General features: G+C 45.7%; 2 protein-coding genes across 8 annotated transcripts in view; both read right to left on the bottom strand.

The window, feature by feature from the left end:
* Positions 1 to 8501, bottom strand: part of si:ch73-100l22.3 (uncharacterized) — an 18155-nt gene extending 9654 nt beyond the window's left edge. For 3 of the 4 annotated variants that reach the window (XR_008146148.1, XM_052528639.1, XM_052528641.1), the window contains exons 1-6: positions 8413 to 8501; positions 7943 to 8105; positions 7366 to 7494; positions 5765 to 7086; positions 3792 to 5512; positions 3357 to 3475 (exon numbers count right to left, since the gene is read on the bottom strand). Coding sequence is in view for 3 of the 4 variants with exons in the window: in XM_052528639.1 (XP_052384599.1) it covers positions 3357 to 3475; positions 3792 to 5512; positions 5765 to 7086; positions 7366 to 7494; positions 7943 to 8105; positions 8413 to 8486 (3528 nt within the window). In the remaining variant the exon portion in view is untranslated. Of the gene's footprint in view, positions 1 to 3356; positions 3476 to 3791; positions 5513 to 5764; positions 7087 to 7365; positions 7495 to 7942; positions 8106 to 8373 lie in introns of all 4 variants that reach the window. The other variant, XM_052528640.1, reaches the window with a different exon arrangement.
* A 2484-nt stretch (positions 8502 to 10985) lies between these two features.
* Positions 10986 to 17500, bottom strand: part of LOC127932627 (transcription factor MafG-like) — a 25421-nt gene continuing 18906 nt past the window's right edge. For 2 of the 4 annotated variants that reach the window (XM_052528924.1, XM_052528926.1), the window contains 2 exons: positions 15516 to 15638; positions 10986 to 15180 (listed from right to left, as the gene is read on the bottom strand). In XM_052528924.1, coding sequence (XP_052384884.1) covers positions 14707 to 15180; positions 15516 to 15638 — 597 coding nt within the window. In that variant the 3' untranslated portion in view covers positions 10986 to 14706. The remainder of the gene's footprint in view (positions 15181 to 15515; positions 15639 to 17500) is intronic. The other 2 variants (XM_052528927.1, XM_052528928.1) reach the window with 2 other exon arrangements.

Below are 17500 nucleotides of genomic sequence, written 5' to 3'. Positions count from 1 at the left end.
ACATCCCTGTCTCCCTCCATCTCTCTATCCACGGCCCAGCTACCCTACATCCCTGTCTCCCTCCATCTCTCTATCCACGGCCCAGCTACCCTACCCTCCATTTCTCTATCCACGGCCCAGCTGTCATCCCTGTCTCCCTCCATCTCTCTATCCACGGCCCAGCTACCCTACATCCCTGTCTCCCTCCATCTCTCTATCCACGGCCCAGCTACCCTACATCCCTGTCTCCCTCCATCTCTCTATCCACGGCCCAGCTACCCTACATCCCTGTCTCCCTCCATCTCCACGGCCCAGCTACCCTACATCCCTGTCTCCCTCCATTCTCTATCCACGGCCCAGCTACCCTACATCCCTGTCTCCCTCCATCTCTCTATCCACGGCCCAGCTACCCTACATCCCTGTCTCCCTCCATCTCTCTATCCACGGCCCAGCTACCCTACATCCCTGTCTCCCTCCATCTCTCTATCCACGGCCCAGCTACCCTACATCCCTGTCTCCCTCCATCTCTCTATCCACGGCCCAGCTAACCTCCTGTTACAGGCAACACATCATCTATGATGGAGGGAGGGGAGAAGACAGGTTTTATCATTAAACAGCTTTATGTTAATGATGTTGTTAGAGCTACACAGACGGAAGGTAACCTGCCTAAATGATTTTCACATCGGTAGCCATGAAGTGCTTTGAAAGGCTGGTCATGGCTCACATCAACAGCATCCTCCCGGACACCCTAGACCCACTCCAATTCGCATACCGCCCCAACAGATCCACAGATGAGGCCATCTCAATCACACTCCACACTGTCCTTTCCCACCTGGACAAAAGGAACACCTATGTGAGAATGCTGTTCATTGACTACAGCTCAGCGTTCAACACCATAATGTCCTCAAAGCTCATCACTAAGCTCAGGACCCTGGGACTAAACAGGATCCCCTCTGCAACGGGATCCTGGACTTCCTGACGGGCCGCCCCCAGGTGGTGAGGGTAGGTAACAACATATCCACCATGCTGATCCTCAACACGGTGGCCCCTCAGGGGTGCGTGCTCAGTTCCCTCCTGTTTTTATTTTATTTTTTATTTGACCTTTATTTAACTAGGCAAGTCAGTTAAGAACAAATTCTTATTTTCAATGACGGCCTAGGAACAGTGGATTAACTGCCTGTTCAGGGGCAGAACGACAGCTTTGTACCTTGTCAGCTCGGGGATTTGAACTTGCAACCTTCCGGTTACTAGTCCACTGCTCTAACCACTAGGCTACCCTGCCGCCCCTGTACTCCCTGTTCACTCATAACTGCACGACTCCAACACCATCATTAAGTTTGCTGATGACACAACAGTGTGACGTCAGCCTGATCACCGACAACGATGAGACAGCCTATAGGGAGGAGGCCAGAGACCTGGCAGTGTGGTGCCAGGACAACCACCTCTCCCTCAATGTGAGCAAGACAAAGGAGCTGATTGTGGACTACAGGAAAAGGTGGGCTGAACAGGCCCCATTAACATCAACGGGGCTGTAGTGGAGCGGGTCGAGAGTTTCTAGTTCATTGGTGTCCACATCACCAACTACCATAGTCCAAACACACCAAGACAGTTGTGAAGAGGGCAGGACAACACCTTTTCCCCCTCCGGAGACTGAAAAGACTTGCCATGGGTCCCCAGATCCTCAAAACGTTCTACAGCTGCACCATCGAGAGCATCCTGACCGGTTGGTATGGCAACTGCTCGGCATCTGAACGTAAGGCATTACAGAGGGTAGTGCGTACGACCCAGTACATTTTTGGGGCCAAGCTTCCTGCCATCCAGGACCTATATAGTAGGCGGTGTCAGAGGAAGGCCCAAAAAATGGTCAAAGACTCCAGTCACCCAGGTCATAGACTGTTCTCTCTGCTACCTCACAGCAAGCAGTACTGGAGAGCAAAGTCTCGATTCAAAAGGCTCCTTAACCGATTCTACCCCCAAGCCACCTGTTTTTACACTGCTGCTACTCGCTGCTCTTTATCTATGCAGAGCAACTTTATCCCACCTATATGTACAGATGACCTTGACTAACCTGCACCCCCGGTACCATCTGTATATAGCCTCGTTATTGTTGTCATTTTCTTGTGTTACATTGATTTATTTTTTAAACATTCGTTCAGTAAATATTTTCTTCACTCTATTTCTTGAACTGCATTGTTGGTTAAGGGCTTGTAAGTAAGCATTTCACGGTAAGGTCTACTACACCTGTTGTATTCAGCATTTCACGGTAAGGTCTACTACACCTGTTGTATTCAGCATTTCACGGTAAGGTCTACTACACCTGTTGTATTCAGCATTTCACGGTAAGGTCTACTACACCTGTTGTATTCAGCATTTCACGGTAAGGTCTACTACACCTGTTGTATTCAGCATTTCACGGTAAGGTCTACTACACCTGTTGTATTCAGCATTTCACGGTAAGGTCTACTACACCTGTTGTATTCAGTATTTCACGGTAAGGTCTACTACACCTGTTGTATTCAGTATTTCACGGTAAGGTCTACTACACCTGTTGTATTCAGTATTTCACGGTAAGGTCTACTACACCTGTTGTATTCGTGGGCATAACATTTTATTTGAAATACAAGAAATGGATGCCAGCTAACGTGTTGGTTGTCCTTCAGTTTAACACACACACACGCACGCACGCGCACACACACACACACACTTCCTCTTAGGGCTCCAATGAAACATTTATAGTATAATCTCTCCCTGGTCCTTAAAACTGGAGGAGAGTTTCAAGGTCCCTTGTAATGGGCATATGTCTGCAGTCTGCACAAGCTGTGTGTGTGAGGATGTAATTAAGCCAAGGAGCCAGCTGAAATCTCTCTTTTGAGGAACATTAAGGTTGATGTAACAGTAAGAATCTGAGAGAGAAGGAGGGAGAGGGAGGAATTGAGAGAGAAGGAGGGAAAGAGAGGAATTGATTGAGAGAAGCAGGCAGGGAGGGATACCGGTGCCAGCTGGATGGGTTTATAGGTGACCTTGGTTAGACGTCACAGTTATTGGAGTTGCTAGTGTAGTGGTCATATTGTGGCCCAGCGGTCTCTCTCACCTGCAGTAGTTGTTGCTGCTTCATCAATTGTTTAGAGGTCAGGGTTGGGGTCAATTCCCTTTTAATTCTGGACAATTCAGGAAGTACACTGAAATTCCAGTTACCAATTCTCTTCAAAGCCTTTCAATGAGGAGATGTGGAATTGGAATTTGGTTTACTTTCTGATTTGACTGGAATTGAAATTGTATTGAGGCCAAACCTGTAAGAGGTTGTATTGTGGTTAGTATTGTAGCTATATTAGTAATACTGTGGTCATATTGAGGTGGTGGTCAGCGGTCTCTCTCACCTGCAGTAGTTGTTGCTGCTGTCTCCTCTGCTCCTCCTTCAGGGCTCTGACCTGGCCTGCATGGGTCAGCTGGAGCTGCTTCAGCTGCTGGCTCTCCTGACTGTGTGACAGCACCGCAGCTAGGAGAGACCGGTAACAGTCAGACAGGAAGGGCTAGCTAGGAGTCTGATGTGCTTTACAGACTCTTATTCAGGGATATTATGGATTGACAAACGTTTGTTCTGCACTTGTTGCCTTGATAATGAATGAATAAACAGCATAAAATGCTTTTTTTTTAGTTTGGAGCCACTGAATGTTTTATAATGGATTGAGAAAACATGGAATGAAGTTTGAGATGACCATCCATTACTATGTAAATGTTTGTCTCTCTACCTCCGTACCTCAGACAGGAAGACATCCTAATCTAAACCCACTGTGGTCCTTGGCTGGCCTTACCTTCAGGAGTACTGGAGTGAGGCCTGTCCATCACCTCTCTTCGTCCTCCTCCCCTGTTCCCCTCTGTCGTGTGCATGACGAGTCTACGTTTGGCCCTTGACGCCCCTCCCTGACCACCACCTCCGTTCTCAGGGGTCAGCTGCTTCCCCGCGGGGTCATGACCTTTCAACGACCCCTCTGACCCTGACCCTCCCTGAAGCCAGAGCCCTGAGGGTGTGTCCACGTCATATGATTGGTTGATGGATTGGAAGTGGGCGGGGTCCTCCGGATAACTCTTCCACTCCATTGGCTGGTGCTGGTTGTTACTGGCGTCTGAGAGGACGGAGAAAGGTGTTTTGTGTGATGCTGGAATCTTGACGACGTCATTCCGAACCTTGATGACTTCCGACGGAACCTTGATGACTTCCGACGGAACCTTGATGACATCATATGGAACCTTCCGGAACACGTCAGAAACTCTCCTCTTCTGAGTGAGGGAGGTGACGAGGCGCGCTGTAAGAGGCTGCTGCTGGCGACCATCTTGTTTTTTGTAACCTGTTGTAACAGTGATCTCCACCTCCTTGACCAATGGAGGTACGCTGTCACACCCCTGGACTCTACAGGGGACCACCGTCATCTTATCAGCTGACCTCTGACCTCCATCCCCTCTTCCTTTCTCACTGTCAGTAAGGTTACTCTCTGCCTGACTCTCAGGTGTATGGTAGTCCATGTATTTATGTGGCGGCTCCATGGTAAGGTTACTACCATTATCAGTCTGGCTGTTGTTGTGTGTCTGGTGTATCTCTGGTGTCTCTGTTAGTGTGGACTCCAGGTCTGAGATCAGTATTTTGAGGCTGGACAGGTTGAGCTCCAGCTGAGCTATCTGTTCTGCCTGGTCTGAGCTCCTACGCATACTTGTTGTACCACCCCCAGCCACTAGGGGAGTTGTAGGAACAGTAAAGCCTTGTGATATACCACCCTCAGCCACTAGGGGCACTCTATGCAGATGCCTTTGGTCCCAAGCATTATTTTCCTGCCCAGTCACCGACCCCACCTCGTTGTCCACATTCAAAGGTGTGTTTACCAGGATCTGCCTCTTGGGGGTGCCACGCCCCCCTCCCCCACTGTCTCCTTTACTCTTACAGCGGATAGGGCTCATACTAAACTGGGGGGTAGGGACGGTCTGGAACCTATTACCCCCCAGAGAGGAAGGCCTCGGCAGGGTAGAGCTCTTCTCCCTGACTAGGTAGAATGATTTCTGGGTTATGGAGGCATCGGCTGAGATAGGATGTGGAAGGTTCTCCATTAGCATTGACGGTGCTGCTGTGACGTCTGGTGAGAGGTGTAGCTGGATGTCTTCGACTGCCGAGCCAGCATCAATGTCCACTCCTGGAGGAGATTGGGTGTCTCCTTCTAGAACAACCAAATGTGAAGGGCCATTTCCAGCCTCCAATTCCTTCAATATCCCTTCACAACATCGTTTTTCAAGTCCCATTCTTTCCACAATGCTAGACCTCGCCTTCTCCTCCTCACGTTGAACCCACGCTTCCTTAGGGAATATCTCTAGTGGTGGCGACCCGGAAAACTGGACTCCCATTCCCAGATGATCCTTTCTCCAATCCCTGTCCCGGGTTTTCCTTCCCTCCGCCACCACTCTCCCTGACTGCAGGAACTCCTCATTCTCCTTGTCTGAGAAACTCATCTCCTCCTCCATCTTCTGGTGTGTCGAGGCCTCCTGGGTCCTAAAATAAAATAACATTTACAATCACAACAAACTTAACAGTAAAAACATTCAAATTAAGGAGATAAAAAAAACAAACAGACCACAAAAAATTAGATGAAAACAAAAAAAATGTCTAAAATAACAGTAAAACCACTGATTAAAAGCCAAGCTAAAAGATGGGTTTTCAAACCTCTATGTCTGCCCCTCTTACCTGAACACAACAAACAGAAGTCAATAAAAACAGATGAATAAAATAACATCCAACTCTCACCTGGTAGGACAAGTAGAGACCTTGGTCTGGTTCTTCAGCTGACGCTGGCGTCTCCGGTGCTCCTGGGACTTCTTCAGCAGGGTCTGGAGGCTGAGGCGGTACGGCCCTGCCACTGGTTCCGGGTCCAAGTCTACATCTCCAGCCTGGCTCTTTGGTTCTGATCCTGGCTGGTTCCTGCCTGGTTTGGGGCGTTCCAAAACGGCCTGGGATTTCTTTAGAAGAGTCTGGAGGCTGAGCCGGTATGGTCCCTGCGGTCGGTCCAGGTCTAAGTCTGATGCCTGGTTCTGGTCTGGTTTGCAGAGGTCCGGTGTTGAGGCCTCAGACTGAGGACATGTCACTACAATCTTGGGTTCAGGACGGTCTGATAGTGATGATGAGGCTTGATGCTGGGGGAAAGTCACAATATTAGCAGTGCTACACTTCTTTCCTGGGTGACTTGCTCTGCGGTCTTCTACAGGAGGTGTGATATCGCTGCTCTGTAGAGGCCCCGTCACCAACACTTCCTCTAAATAGTCTGGTATGACGTCATTACACCAGGACGACGTCACGCTCGCCTCATCTGCGGGGCGACCGGTTATGAGGTCATCGTCACACGGGGACGACCCCTCCTCCAGATCTTCAGCATCAACGGGAGGATGGCTGATGATATTACATGCCTTGGTTGTGTTTGTATCGGAGGTGCTGTGTAGGAGAAACCCCCCCGTTCCAACTGGTGTCCCCTCCTCAGGCCCTGACAAAATGCTCTCCCCAGCCTCAGTCCGACTCAGGACCCAGGTGGCCTCCGCGTTTTCACACGTCACGTACCCAGAAGACTGGTGGCTTATGTCAGCTAGAGGATCCACCGTTGCTTCTCCTGAACCCAGGTCCTCCTCCAGAACACACTCAGCATTGGTGGTCTTATCCTGGTCATACAAGAGTCTCTCCCTGGTCCGGCTCTCTGCTTGTGGAGCAACCTGGTTGGTGTGTGTGGTTGTCTCTCTAGCTAGAGAAGGTGCCATGGGGTCACAGACCAGCTTATCTAGGAAGGTCTCCCTCACAGTGGTGGTGTTATGGAGAGTTGTAAGGTGATTTGTTGTGAAGGCGCCGTAGGCTGTCGACGTCATGGGAGGACCTCGGGCGAGGATGCCTGCTTTCCCATCATGCATGACGGTTAAGGTTGGTGGGGAGGACGACCCCGGCAAGCTGTCCTTGGTCTCGGTGACATCATCATTCTGCGTAGCTAGAACCTGGCGGACATTGCTGTGATGTAGGTTGGTGGTGTTGGCTGCCGTTAGTCCTGGTTCACCCTGAAAGAACTCCTCCAGTGTTGGTGCTTGCCTCAGCTAGAATACCAGACAGAAAACAAATTTTAAAAACATGACCATAACAACAGGAAAGGTGAGAAATGAAAACAATCATAACTTTGTTATGACATAAATACATACTTTTCACCTTATAGGCTAGGCAATACATTAAGTTAGCTGAAGTAGCAGGAGTGTACAATTAAATGATATGGGACCATTTCCCGTTTCCCAAAAATATTTCATTAGAGATTCTCCAATAATGTTAATCAATGTCTGGGAAACCAGCCTTATTCGACTTAAAAATTCATGTGGATTTACCTGAACACTGTGTAGAATGTTCTGAACGTAGGACATCCTCGTCTCAGAAGGCTGAGTCTTCCTCCTATCCATGGTCCTCTTGGCTGCCTCTCTGTGTCTCTGCATCTCTTCTCTTTGCACTCCTGTGAGCTGGGAGTGGCAACACAGTCAGACTTTGTCTATGTGCCCCTATTCCCTTTACAGTACACTACTTTTGACCAGGGCCCATAGGACTTATATAGGGAATAGGGTCACATTTGGGCCTCAAATATTTGTATTGCCATGAGAGGCATGTCTTAATAATGATAGATATCATTAGTAAGGCCCGAAAAAGAAAGTCATATGCATATCCATATAGTCACAGAAAATCCCTTGCTAACAACTTCAACAGTAGGTTAAAATATAAAGACTATAAACACCTCGCTAGCCTGGGTGCCAGTCGTCTCTGCTCTTTCCAACTCCGTATGGAATTGTCATGCAAAAAAAGACTGGTTCCCTGGCTAGCATATAACTAGCTCCATCATTCCTCACAGGCAACATACCATGGAACATGTAAGTGGTGATATCCATAGAGTTATACAGCAACACGAAGCCTTACCAATGGAGGAAGGATGGGTGAGCCATGGAAACGGATAGCTGATGATCCGTGGCGAGTACATGGTGATTCCAGTGTCCGGCGTTGGTTCTTGTTGTTGTCGTTGCTATCCTTCCTTTTCAGTTCGTAAAGTCGGCGTTGTATGAACTTTTCATAGTCTTCCATTCTGTAACAAAACGAAATGTTTCGTTAATTCGTTTTTTATAGCAATGCATTATTTGATGATCACGAAATAACTATAGTTGTTTTACTTGTTGTTAGCTAATCTAGCTAGCTAGCGGCTAACGTTATCTAGAAAGTTAGCTAACGGTCAACGAATCATTCAACAAAATAGCGCCAACTTTATCAAACAACCCAACGTTAAATTAATATAATGCAACGTTTACAAACACTCGCCAAAAATATTGCTTAGCGAATGGCTTTAAAACTATTACATTAAACGAATTTCCAAGAGAGATGATTTGTATGTTTACATTTCACCCGCCTCGTCGAGACAACAAACTGACAGTTTGGAGGAAAGTGTCATGGCGTCTACAAATCCCGTCATGGATCAACACACCAGGTGGATTTGGATTCAAGATTGAACACAATAATAACTCCAAGTCCGACTTTAAGTACGTCTATAATGTCATGAGTTAACCTATATATTGTGTATATTAGCGATAATTAGTTGTATTATCTTGATATTGCTGTTTTTGAAAGTGCTAGTTGGCAAACATGCGAAATAGCTGAAACCATACTCCGTTTCGTATTTTACAACTCTCCAGGTATTTTGACAGACAACTAATCTTCGGTCAGTTATTTGCTACTGCCACCTACTGACGTTACTGGCTAAAAGGTTGAGTAAACACAATATGGTTCATTTGTACGGACAGTAATACAACAGTAGAAAAACGACATACCGAGATCTTGATGTTTATTGGTAGCACGTCCATTGGACCGCTGATAATGAATTGACGAATCAGCTAAATAAATGCTGATCTTAGCAATTATGGTGATGATTCTACACTGAGGAATACGTCCATTGTAATATACATTTTATTTGTATTTGTTAGAGCCGATTTGGACATATTTGTATAAAAGACCGAACATATGGAGCTCCATGTATATTTGTGTAAATATATTAAATATGAATGTATATGTTGAAATATTAGGTACGTACCTGTATGATTTATATTTACCTGACTGAGATATATTCATTTGTTGTTAGTGTAACTCAGTTTTTGGTCCCCCCTCTTGCCTGTTCATTGTATTGTGGTAAGTGTGTTAGGATAAAGGCAGGAAGTTGGGCCCTCGGGAGAGGGAGTCCTTGCAAGATGCGGGAGCGGTATAGTTTTTTGACCATACAGACATACAGACATATCAAGTATTCTATGCTTTAAGTTGATTGGAGAATAATTTATTTGTTAGATATAAGAAGAATAAAACAGTTTTGTTGCACCATATCCCTGGATGTCATTGAATGTTTGGCCGTTTGGAAACCTTGAGTGTGGACTGTATGCGGACCAAACAACCCCGCTTCAGGCTTGGGCAGTGGCTATGGTAAAGAGGAAAGGAAGCCACTACAGTATTTGTTTGTTTCTATTCTATATAAATGTGCTACATGAAGTATCTGTCCATGTAAGGTCGATGGGTCAACGTATGCTGTGCATAATGTTACCCTATTTTCTTCCATCAACGGGAAGTCCATGGGTCTTAAACACAAATGTCATGTATTAATCATTATTCAAGCGTTTCTCACCTCATCAAGAGGTCACAAATGGTCATGTGAGCAGTGAGAGGAGGATGAAGGGAGAGAAAAATGGAGCCGGGTCAGATACATGTTGTGGATGGATAGTGTTGATAGAACCGGGGCAGACAGAGGATGGCACCCTATTCATTATAGTGTTCAACCTTTACCAGAACCCTATGCATCCTGGCGCCCTATTCTCTATATAGTGCACAACCTTTACCAGAGCCCTATGCATCCTGGCGCCCTATTCTCTATATAGTGCACTACTTAGCACCTAGGAAGGTATCAATCCGTCACAGTGTAGCGATAAACCAGGTCTAGATCAGCGACGGAGGCCTCTGCCCTTTTGTACTGATATCTGGGCCAGAAATATGTTCACCGCTGAGAGGTTACTGGAATTAAGTCATCCTCCATCGCCCCACTTTTAACTGGATTCCACTGGAAAGAGAAAATTAAGGTGTTGTCTGTGTCCAAAATGGCACCCTATTCCCTATACAGTGCACTGCTTTTGACGAGTAGTGCACTAAAGAAAGGGAATAGGGTGCCATTTGGGATGCCGAGTTGAAATAAAGATGAACGAACCAGAAGAAACACCTCATCGTCAGACATTCAGGCAGACTACAATACTGTAATATAAAGCAACAGAATAGACTATATAATGCACCCAGGACTTGAAAAAGTCAACACATTGACTGACCACACAGACTTATTTCAGGCATCATCATATAGTCACATTATAGCCTGGTCCCAGATCAGTTTGTGCAGTCTTGCCAACTCCTATGGTCCCTGTCATGCCTGTCTGCATCATCATATAGTCAGTCACATTATAGCCTGGTCCCAGATCAGTTTGTGCAGTCTCGCCAACTCCTATGGTCCCTGTCATGCCTGTCTGCTGGCTCATGACTTATAAAGCCCAAAGTGATTTGGACCCAGTGTTTTGGACCCAGTAATTTGGACCCAGTGTTTTGGACCCAGTGATTTGGACCCAGTGTTTTGGACCCAGTGATTTGGACCCAGTGTTTTGGACCCAGTGTTTTGGACCCAGTGATTTGGACCCAGTGTTTTGGACCCAGTGTTTTGGACCCAGTGTTTTGGACCCAGTGATTTGGACCCAGTGATTTGGACCCAGTGTTTTGGACCCAGTGATTTGGACCCAGTGATTTGGACCCAGTGTTTTGGACCCAGTGATTTGGACCCAGTGATTTGGACCCAGTGATTTGGACCCAGTGTTTTGGACCCAGTGATTTGGACCCAGTGTTTTGGACCCAGTGATTTGGACCCCTATATAACTATGGAACAATAGGGAAGATACAGTTTGTCCTCTTCAAATTGTGTTTATTGGTCAGATACAAAATAAAGTCAACTGTTTATCAACAAACAATACAGTATGTACATCAATAAATTAAAGGGTCGATGACAAAACAGTCCATTCCCATGGTTACCAAACAGTTAATTCCCATGGTTACCAATACATCAGCATTACTTATCTACAAATAGCAAAAAAGTACAATAATTTAGTTATCAATGAATAAATACTTACAATTAAATGGACTCACTGTCACATTAGGGTGTTTCCCCTTACAAAGTACTGTGACACTGCGATATAATAATGTATTACACCCCATAGAGAACATTTTACAAAACACACATTTTTTACATTTCCAGGTCATTTGTTACTAATAATTCCCATAGTCACAAACTCTACTACTTGTTTTCATAGCTTTTCACTGATCATTGTATACTTTGGAGACACACACAGACTGTGTCCCAAATTACACCTAATTCCCTTTATAGTGCACTACTTTTGACCAGGGCCCTGGTAGTGCACTATGAAGGGAATAGGGTGTCATTTGGGAGGCATAGACAGAAACACCCCTGAGTCATATAGTCATATTCTCACCAGTTGACCCAACATGTGGTGTGTTATGGGGAGGGGAGGGGGGGTTATATAGATAAGCACTTTGTATAAAAGATATTGACCTCAGTCACACTGTACCTGCAGTTAATTAAGCTGACAACAACTTTTAGACCACCAACCACGACATCACTACTCATCAAGCTCTAGCAGTTGTAGCTCCGCCTCCTTCCTCAAGCCCCACCCAGTTTTTGCATATATAGACGTTCACTTGACAACAGTCACCACGACAACATTCATGTGTGCTCGACAACAAGAGGAGGAACAAATCAACAAAACAATCAAAACTAAACAAACTGAACTAATATAACTTGGTGGTGCCACTTTTTACTTTACTTTATCTAATTTGAGTATATTAAAATGTTTCTCCAAAAACCCTTAACACATTGCTCACAGAATGTTGAAACGCCACAGGACTTGCCACAGTCAAAAGTAGAACAAAATCAGAAGTTAGGAAAGCAAATGGGAGGGAAGAGATTACGAGGACCAAGAACTCCATCAAAACAATTTCACAGATCACCAGTCAAACAATATATCTTTTTTTGCCCATTTAAAATAGATATTTTTACATTTTAATCTCTACATACAGTACATACACCTAAATGCCAGATGTGTGAGTTTCAACGTTAAAGAGATAAGGAAAGGGTTCTTTCTTATCAAACCTTTTCAGTGGAGATTTGCAGCACTCTGTACTTTCTCGGTTGATCAAACCATCAGTGCAACCATTCCTGTGGCTTTAACCATTTCTGTACTTTTAACACCCCCCTTTCCTCCCCATTTAGCTACTGTGAATTATACTGACCAGTAGAATGGGAATGGACCATCTCGGTACGGGGGAACTTGCATTGTATAATTCTTGAATGATCTCTATGACCCAACATAAACAGATAGCAGACAACAGTGTTACTTCCCTGGCATTTACAGAATAGGATAAACAAACAAACGAAAACATCGGCAATGCAGTCTGCATTAAACACATCCATAACATATCAATTATATACAGAGCAAATCAAAATAATTATATAAATCACGTCACAAAAAACAAACTTATTCAAAGAGCACGGGTGATGTAATCGTAGGCCCATATCCCAGTCGTTACACCCTTGCAGTAGTTTGGGTATCCTAGGAAACGCTGTATCTTGGTAAAGCTGTATCTTGATAAAGCTGTATCTCTTTATTCTCCCAGTTTGTCGAACTCATTTGGAATATTCAGGCTTTTATACATTTAGACGTTTTATTGAGTTGCTAAATAAACAGTTCCTATTCAGAGAGACTTTGTCATTTATGTAATGCATGTTTATAACACATTACTAACATGTGTATTAAGTATTAATAGACATCAATTAATACAACCACCACTGTTACATAGGGATATGGGCAGAGCATAGGTACCTTCGACTACATCACCTCGCTTTAAATTAAAACAGCATCACGTATCCATAACAACAACACAGTGAACAATAATATTGATCATTACCTCGTCACGTACTGTACATGACAACGTCACACCACCACGCGCTAGTCTCACGGTCACCATAACAACCACACGCGCCTAGACACTAGAAAGACAAAGCTATCAACTTCAATAGTTAAGCCACTTTTGGTACAATTGCAAAAAAGAGGAAATATCAAACAATTTTTACCTTGATTATTTTTTAAAGGTATTTTATAAATAATGTAAAGATACTCTATGGCATTTATAAAATTCAAGATGTGACCATATGTAGACAAAGAATCCTTTGAAGAATACGTAACATCACTCACACTGATAACTTTATGGTAAAACTTGTGAGAATTACACCCAACTAACAGATCGAACAGTCCACTGTTTTAAAAACTGAAAATAAAAATGATTTTTAAATAATTATTTTGACAGTTGAAATATTGGCCATGTCAACAAAATACCTCATAGGTATTAGTATGTTATTGCCATTCTCAAAAAAACGAAACAAAATCAAATCTAACAATAAATTAGAAAAACATTCAAATGTTTCAAATCTATACATTTTTGACTAAAATGTTGATTTTTCAGTTAGTTTTTGAATTGGAGTAATTGCCTAGTCACATAAACACGTGTCACTCAATGTAATCCCGATAGCTAATTCTACAGTATAGTACACAACTCCCAGACAGACAGGAACAGGACAACACTTGGCGATTAGATGCCTAGACCCCTCTGGCCTGTATGGAGATTGGTCATATGGTGATAATTGGTCAGTGCATAACATTAAGCACAGGTGAACACACAGGTACCTGTGACAAAACACAACCTCTTTAGGCCTCCCGAATGGCGTCATTACAGACCAAGGGCGCACAGGTGGCCCATCGTGCTCTAGCGACTCCTTGTGGTGGGCCGGGCGCATGCAGGCTGACTTCGGTCGGCAGTTGTACTGTGTTTCCTCCGACACATTGGTGCGGCTGGCTTCTGGTTCTTGGCAGGGTCATGTTTCGGAGGATGCATGGCTCTCGACCTTCGCCTCTCCCAAGTCCGTACGGGAGTTTCAGCGATGGGACAAGACTGTACCTTCCAATTGGGGAGAAAAAAGGGTGAAAAGTACCAAAAAAAAAAGTAAAATAACCAAAACAAGCTCTTCCTGAAGACCCTCACTTTTCTGAAAGTATCTTGTCTCTCTTGTGCAATGAGCGGTTACAAAATACAATTCTCTGTCATTTTTACGATAAAATATTAAATCAATTGACTGCTCTGCAAGCTGTTTCTGCAAAACAAGGAAGTGCCTGTGAGTACGGAAGCCCGTTGGGTAAAAAAGAGTTGTTTTCAGAGAAATCACAGCCAAATAGAATGATACCAAAAGGAAAGTCGGCCACGGATGAAGCTCACAGTATTCCATGACACAACACACGCATAACTACATTACATAAAAATTACAACTTTGGACCTCGTGTACAACAGTTACAAAATAACAGTAGAAACACAGTAATTACTATCCACGGTGTGATATTTTCTCAAAGGGGGGCCACCTCACCTGATTAAATTCTGTCCTGTGCTCAATGACGATGCACTGACCAATGGTTTCATTTTTAAATAGTCCTAATTATCTTCTTCTCCTCCTCTACCTTCCCTCCCTTTTCCCTCTCATCCCTCCTTGACCCAGCCCGCTACTAAGACCTCACGTCCGTTTTCGACTTCACTATCGTGATGACACTCGTCGCCGCCACTTTCCCCGGTATGAGTGGCCCGATCACCGACCCGACCCCACCACCTCCCCTCTGATCCCCGACCCCTAACCCCACTCCCGGGCTCCTCGCCACAGTCCTTGCAAAACTCTGTAGCGCCTCGTACTTCGACCTCAGGTGATCGAGCTCCGCCCTCATGCTGGCGTTCTCCGACGCCAACTTATCCACTTCCTGTTGAAGCTGTGACTTCTGCTTCTCCAGCTCCTCCTTCTGGGTGACCCGTTTGACCCGGCAGCTGGCGGCGTAGCCACGGTTCTTCAGGGTGCGCCGGCGCTGTTTAAGCTGCAGGATCTCATCCTTGGTGAGGCCGCGGAGGTGCTGGTTGAGCTCCCGGACGGACATAGTCACCAGCTCATCATCTGTCAGGGTGGTCCCATTCTCCCCCGGCTCCCTCTTCACCTGAGGGGAGGGGAGGGACGAGGGGGAGGGAGAGAGGGAGGTGAGTTAGGAAGAAGACATGGAGAGGCCGTGGTACACGTGTCAAACTCATTCCACGGAGGTCCTTGTGTCTGCGAGTTTTCGCTCTAACCTTGTACTTGATTGATGAATTAAGGTCAGTAATTAGTAAAGAACTCCCCTCACCTGGTTGTCCAGGTCGTAATTGAAAGAAGAAGAAAAACACTTGGCCCTCAGTGGAATGAGTTTGACACCTCTGCAGTAGCAGGTAAGAGAGAAAATACCTTCCTTGGATACATTATCATATATTTCTACATCAGTCCAGCGCGAGTTCTCACCTTCAAGGCCTTGTTTGCCTTATTAGTGGTCGACATGCCACGAGAACCAGCCCCCTCTGAACACACCTGCCCCCTCTGAACACACCTGCCCCCTCTGAACACACCTGTCCCCTCTGAACACACCTGCAGACAGGACGGAGACGGAGAGAAAATACATAATATCACATTTGAAATGTCTTTATTTTTTTGAAACTTCTGTCAGTGTAATGTTTACTGTTCATTTTTGTTGTTTATTTCACTTTTGTTTATTATCTACTTCACTTGCTTTGGCAATGTTAACATATGTTTCCCATGCCAATAAAGGCCTTCAATTGAAATTGACTTGAGAGAGAGCGAGAGAAGAGGAGTCAGTGCTTAGCTTAGTATAAGAAAGTCTGCAACTCATCTACAAACTGTCACAATGAAAGTTAGAACAGACACTCAAAGAAACACACACAGACACTTCCTGTTTGTTGGTGGTTAGTGTGGCAGGGCCTGTGGTGTCAGAGCTCTAGAACACCCATCAAGCGTTCTGATTGGTTGGCCAGGGACCAACAGGGAGAGAGATGAGTATTTGGACAGATTCCAGGGGAATACCATAGACACGGAAAAAGAGAGAGAGAAGAAAGTAGATGAAGAGAGAGAAAGACACAATGACTTTTGAAATGTAATGTTTACTGTTAATGTTTTATTGTTTATTAACATATGTTTCCCATGCCAATAAAGCCCTCAAATTGAAATTGAATTGAAAAACCAACTAAACGAGATAAGTGACAAACAGGAGGGCTGTGAATGAGGTGAGATCAATTCCACACACAGAGGTGCAAGCTGGGTCATTGCTCCACACAACAAGCCTCATTCAGTCAGAGATGCGAAGACGCTGTCCCATAGCACTGTGTGTGTGTGTGTGTGTGTGTGTGTGTGTGTGTGTGTGTGTGTGTGTGTGTGTGTGTGTGTGTGTGTGTGTGTGTGTGTGTGTGTGTGTGTGTGTGTGTGTGTGTGTGTGTGTGTGTGTGTGTGTGTGTGTGTGTGTGTGTGTGTGTGTGAGATGAAGGGCAGCCATTGTTGCAACCGCTGAGCGATCATCATGAGACCAGTCAGGATGACTCAGCGTATTCCTGACCTCACCACTCTTCCCCTCTCCTTTCTCACTCTCTCTTCAATCCCTCCCTCTCCCACCCGTTCTCTTTCTCTCCCTTTTCTGTCTCCCTTCTCTCGCTCTGTTCTATCGCTCCCTCCTCCTCCTCCCTCTCCCTCCCCACCCTTCTTTCTCTCCCCCTCTCCCTCTACGCCTCATCCCCCATCCATATCCTTCTTTCTCTCCCCTCTCCCACTACGCCTCATCCCCCATCCATATCCTTCTCTCTCCCCCTCTCCCACTACGCCTCATCCCCCATCCATATCCTTCTTTCTTTCCCCCCCTCTCCCACTACGCCTCATCCCCCATCCATATCCTTCTTTCTCTCCCCCTCTCCCTCTATGCCTCATCCCCCATCCATATCCTTCTTTCTCTCCCCCTCTCCCACCACGCCTCATCCCCCATCCATATCCTTCTCTCTCCCCCTCTCCCACTACGCCTCATCTCCCATCCATATCCTTCTTTCTCTCCCCTCTCCCACTACGCCTCATCCCCCATCCATATCCTTCTCTCTCCCCCTCTCCCTCTACGCCTCATCCCCCATCCATATCCTTCTTTCTCTCCCCTCATCCCCCTCATCCCCATCTACGCCTCATCCCCCATCCATATCCTTCTTTCTCCCCTCCCCCTTCTCTCCCCATCCCTCTCTCACGCCTCATCCCCATCCATATCCTTCTTTCTCTCCCCCTCTCCCACTACACCTCATCCCCATCCATATCCTTCTTTCTCTCCCCCTTCTCTCCCTCTATGCCTCATCCCCCATCCATATCCTTCTTTCTCTCCCCCTTCTCTCCCCCTCTCCCTCTACGCCTCATCCCCCATCCATATCCTTCTTTCTCTCCCCCTTCTCTCCCCCTCTCCCTCTACG

The sequence above is a fragment of the Oncorhynchus keta genome, chromosome 10 (genome assembly GCF_023373465.1).
Source record: "Oncorhynchus keta strain PuntledgeMale-10-30-2019 chromosome 10, Oket_V2, whole genome shotgun sequence".
Lineage (NCBI taxonomy): Eukaryota > Metazoa > Chordata > Actinopteri > Salmoniformes > Salmonidae > Oncorhynchus > Oncorhynchus keta.
This window is presented reverse-complemented; position numbering and strand designations above follow the sequence as displayed.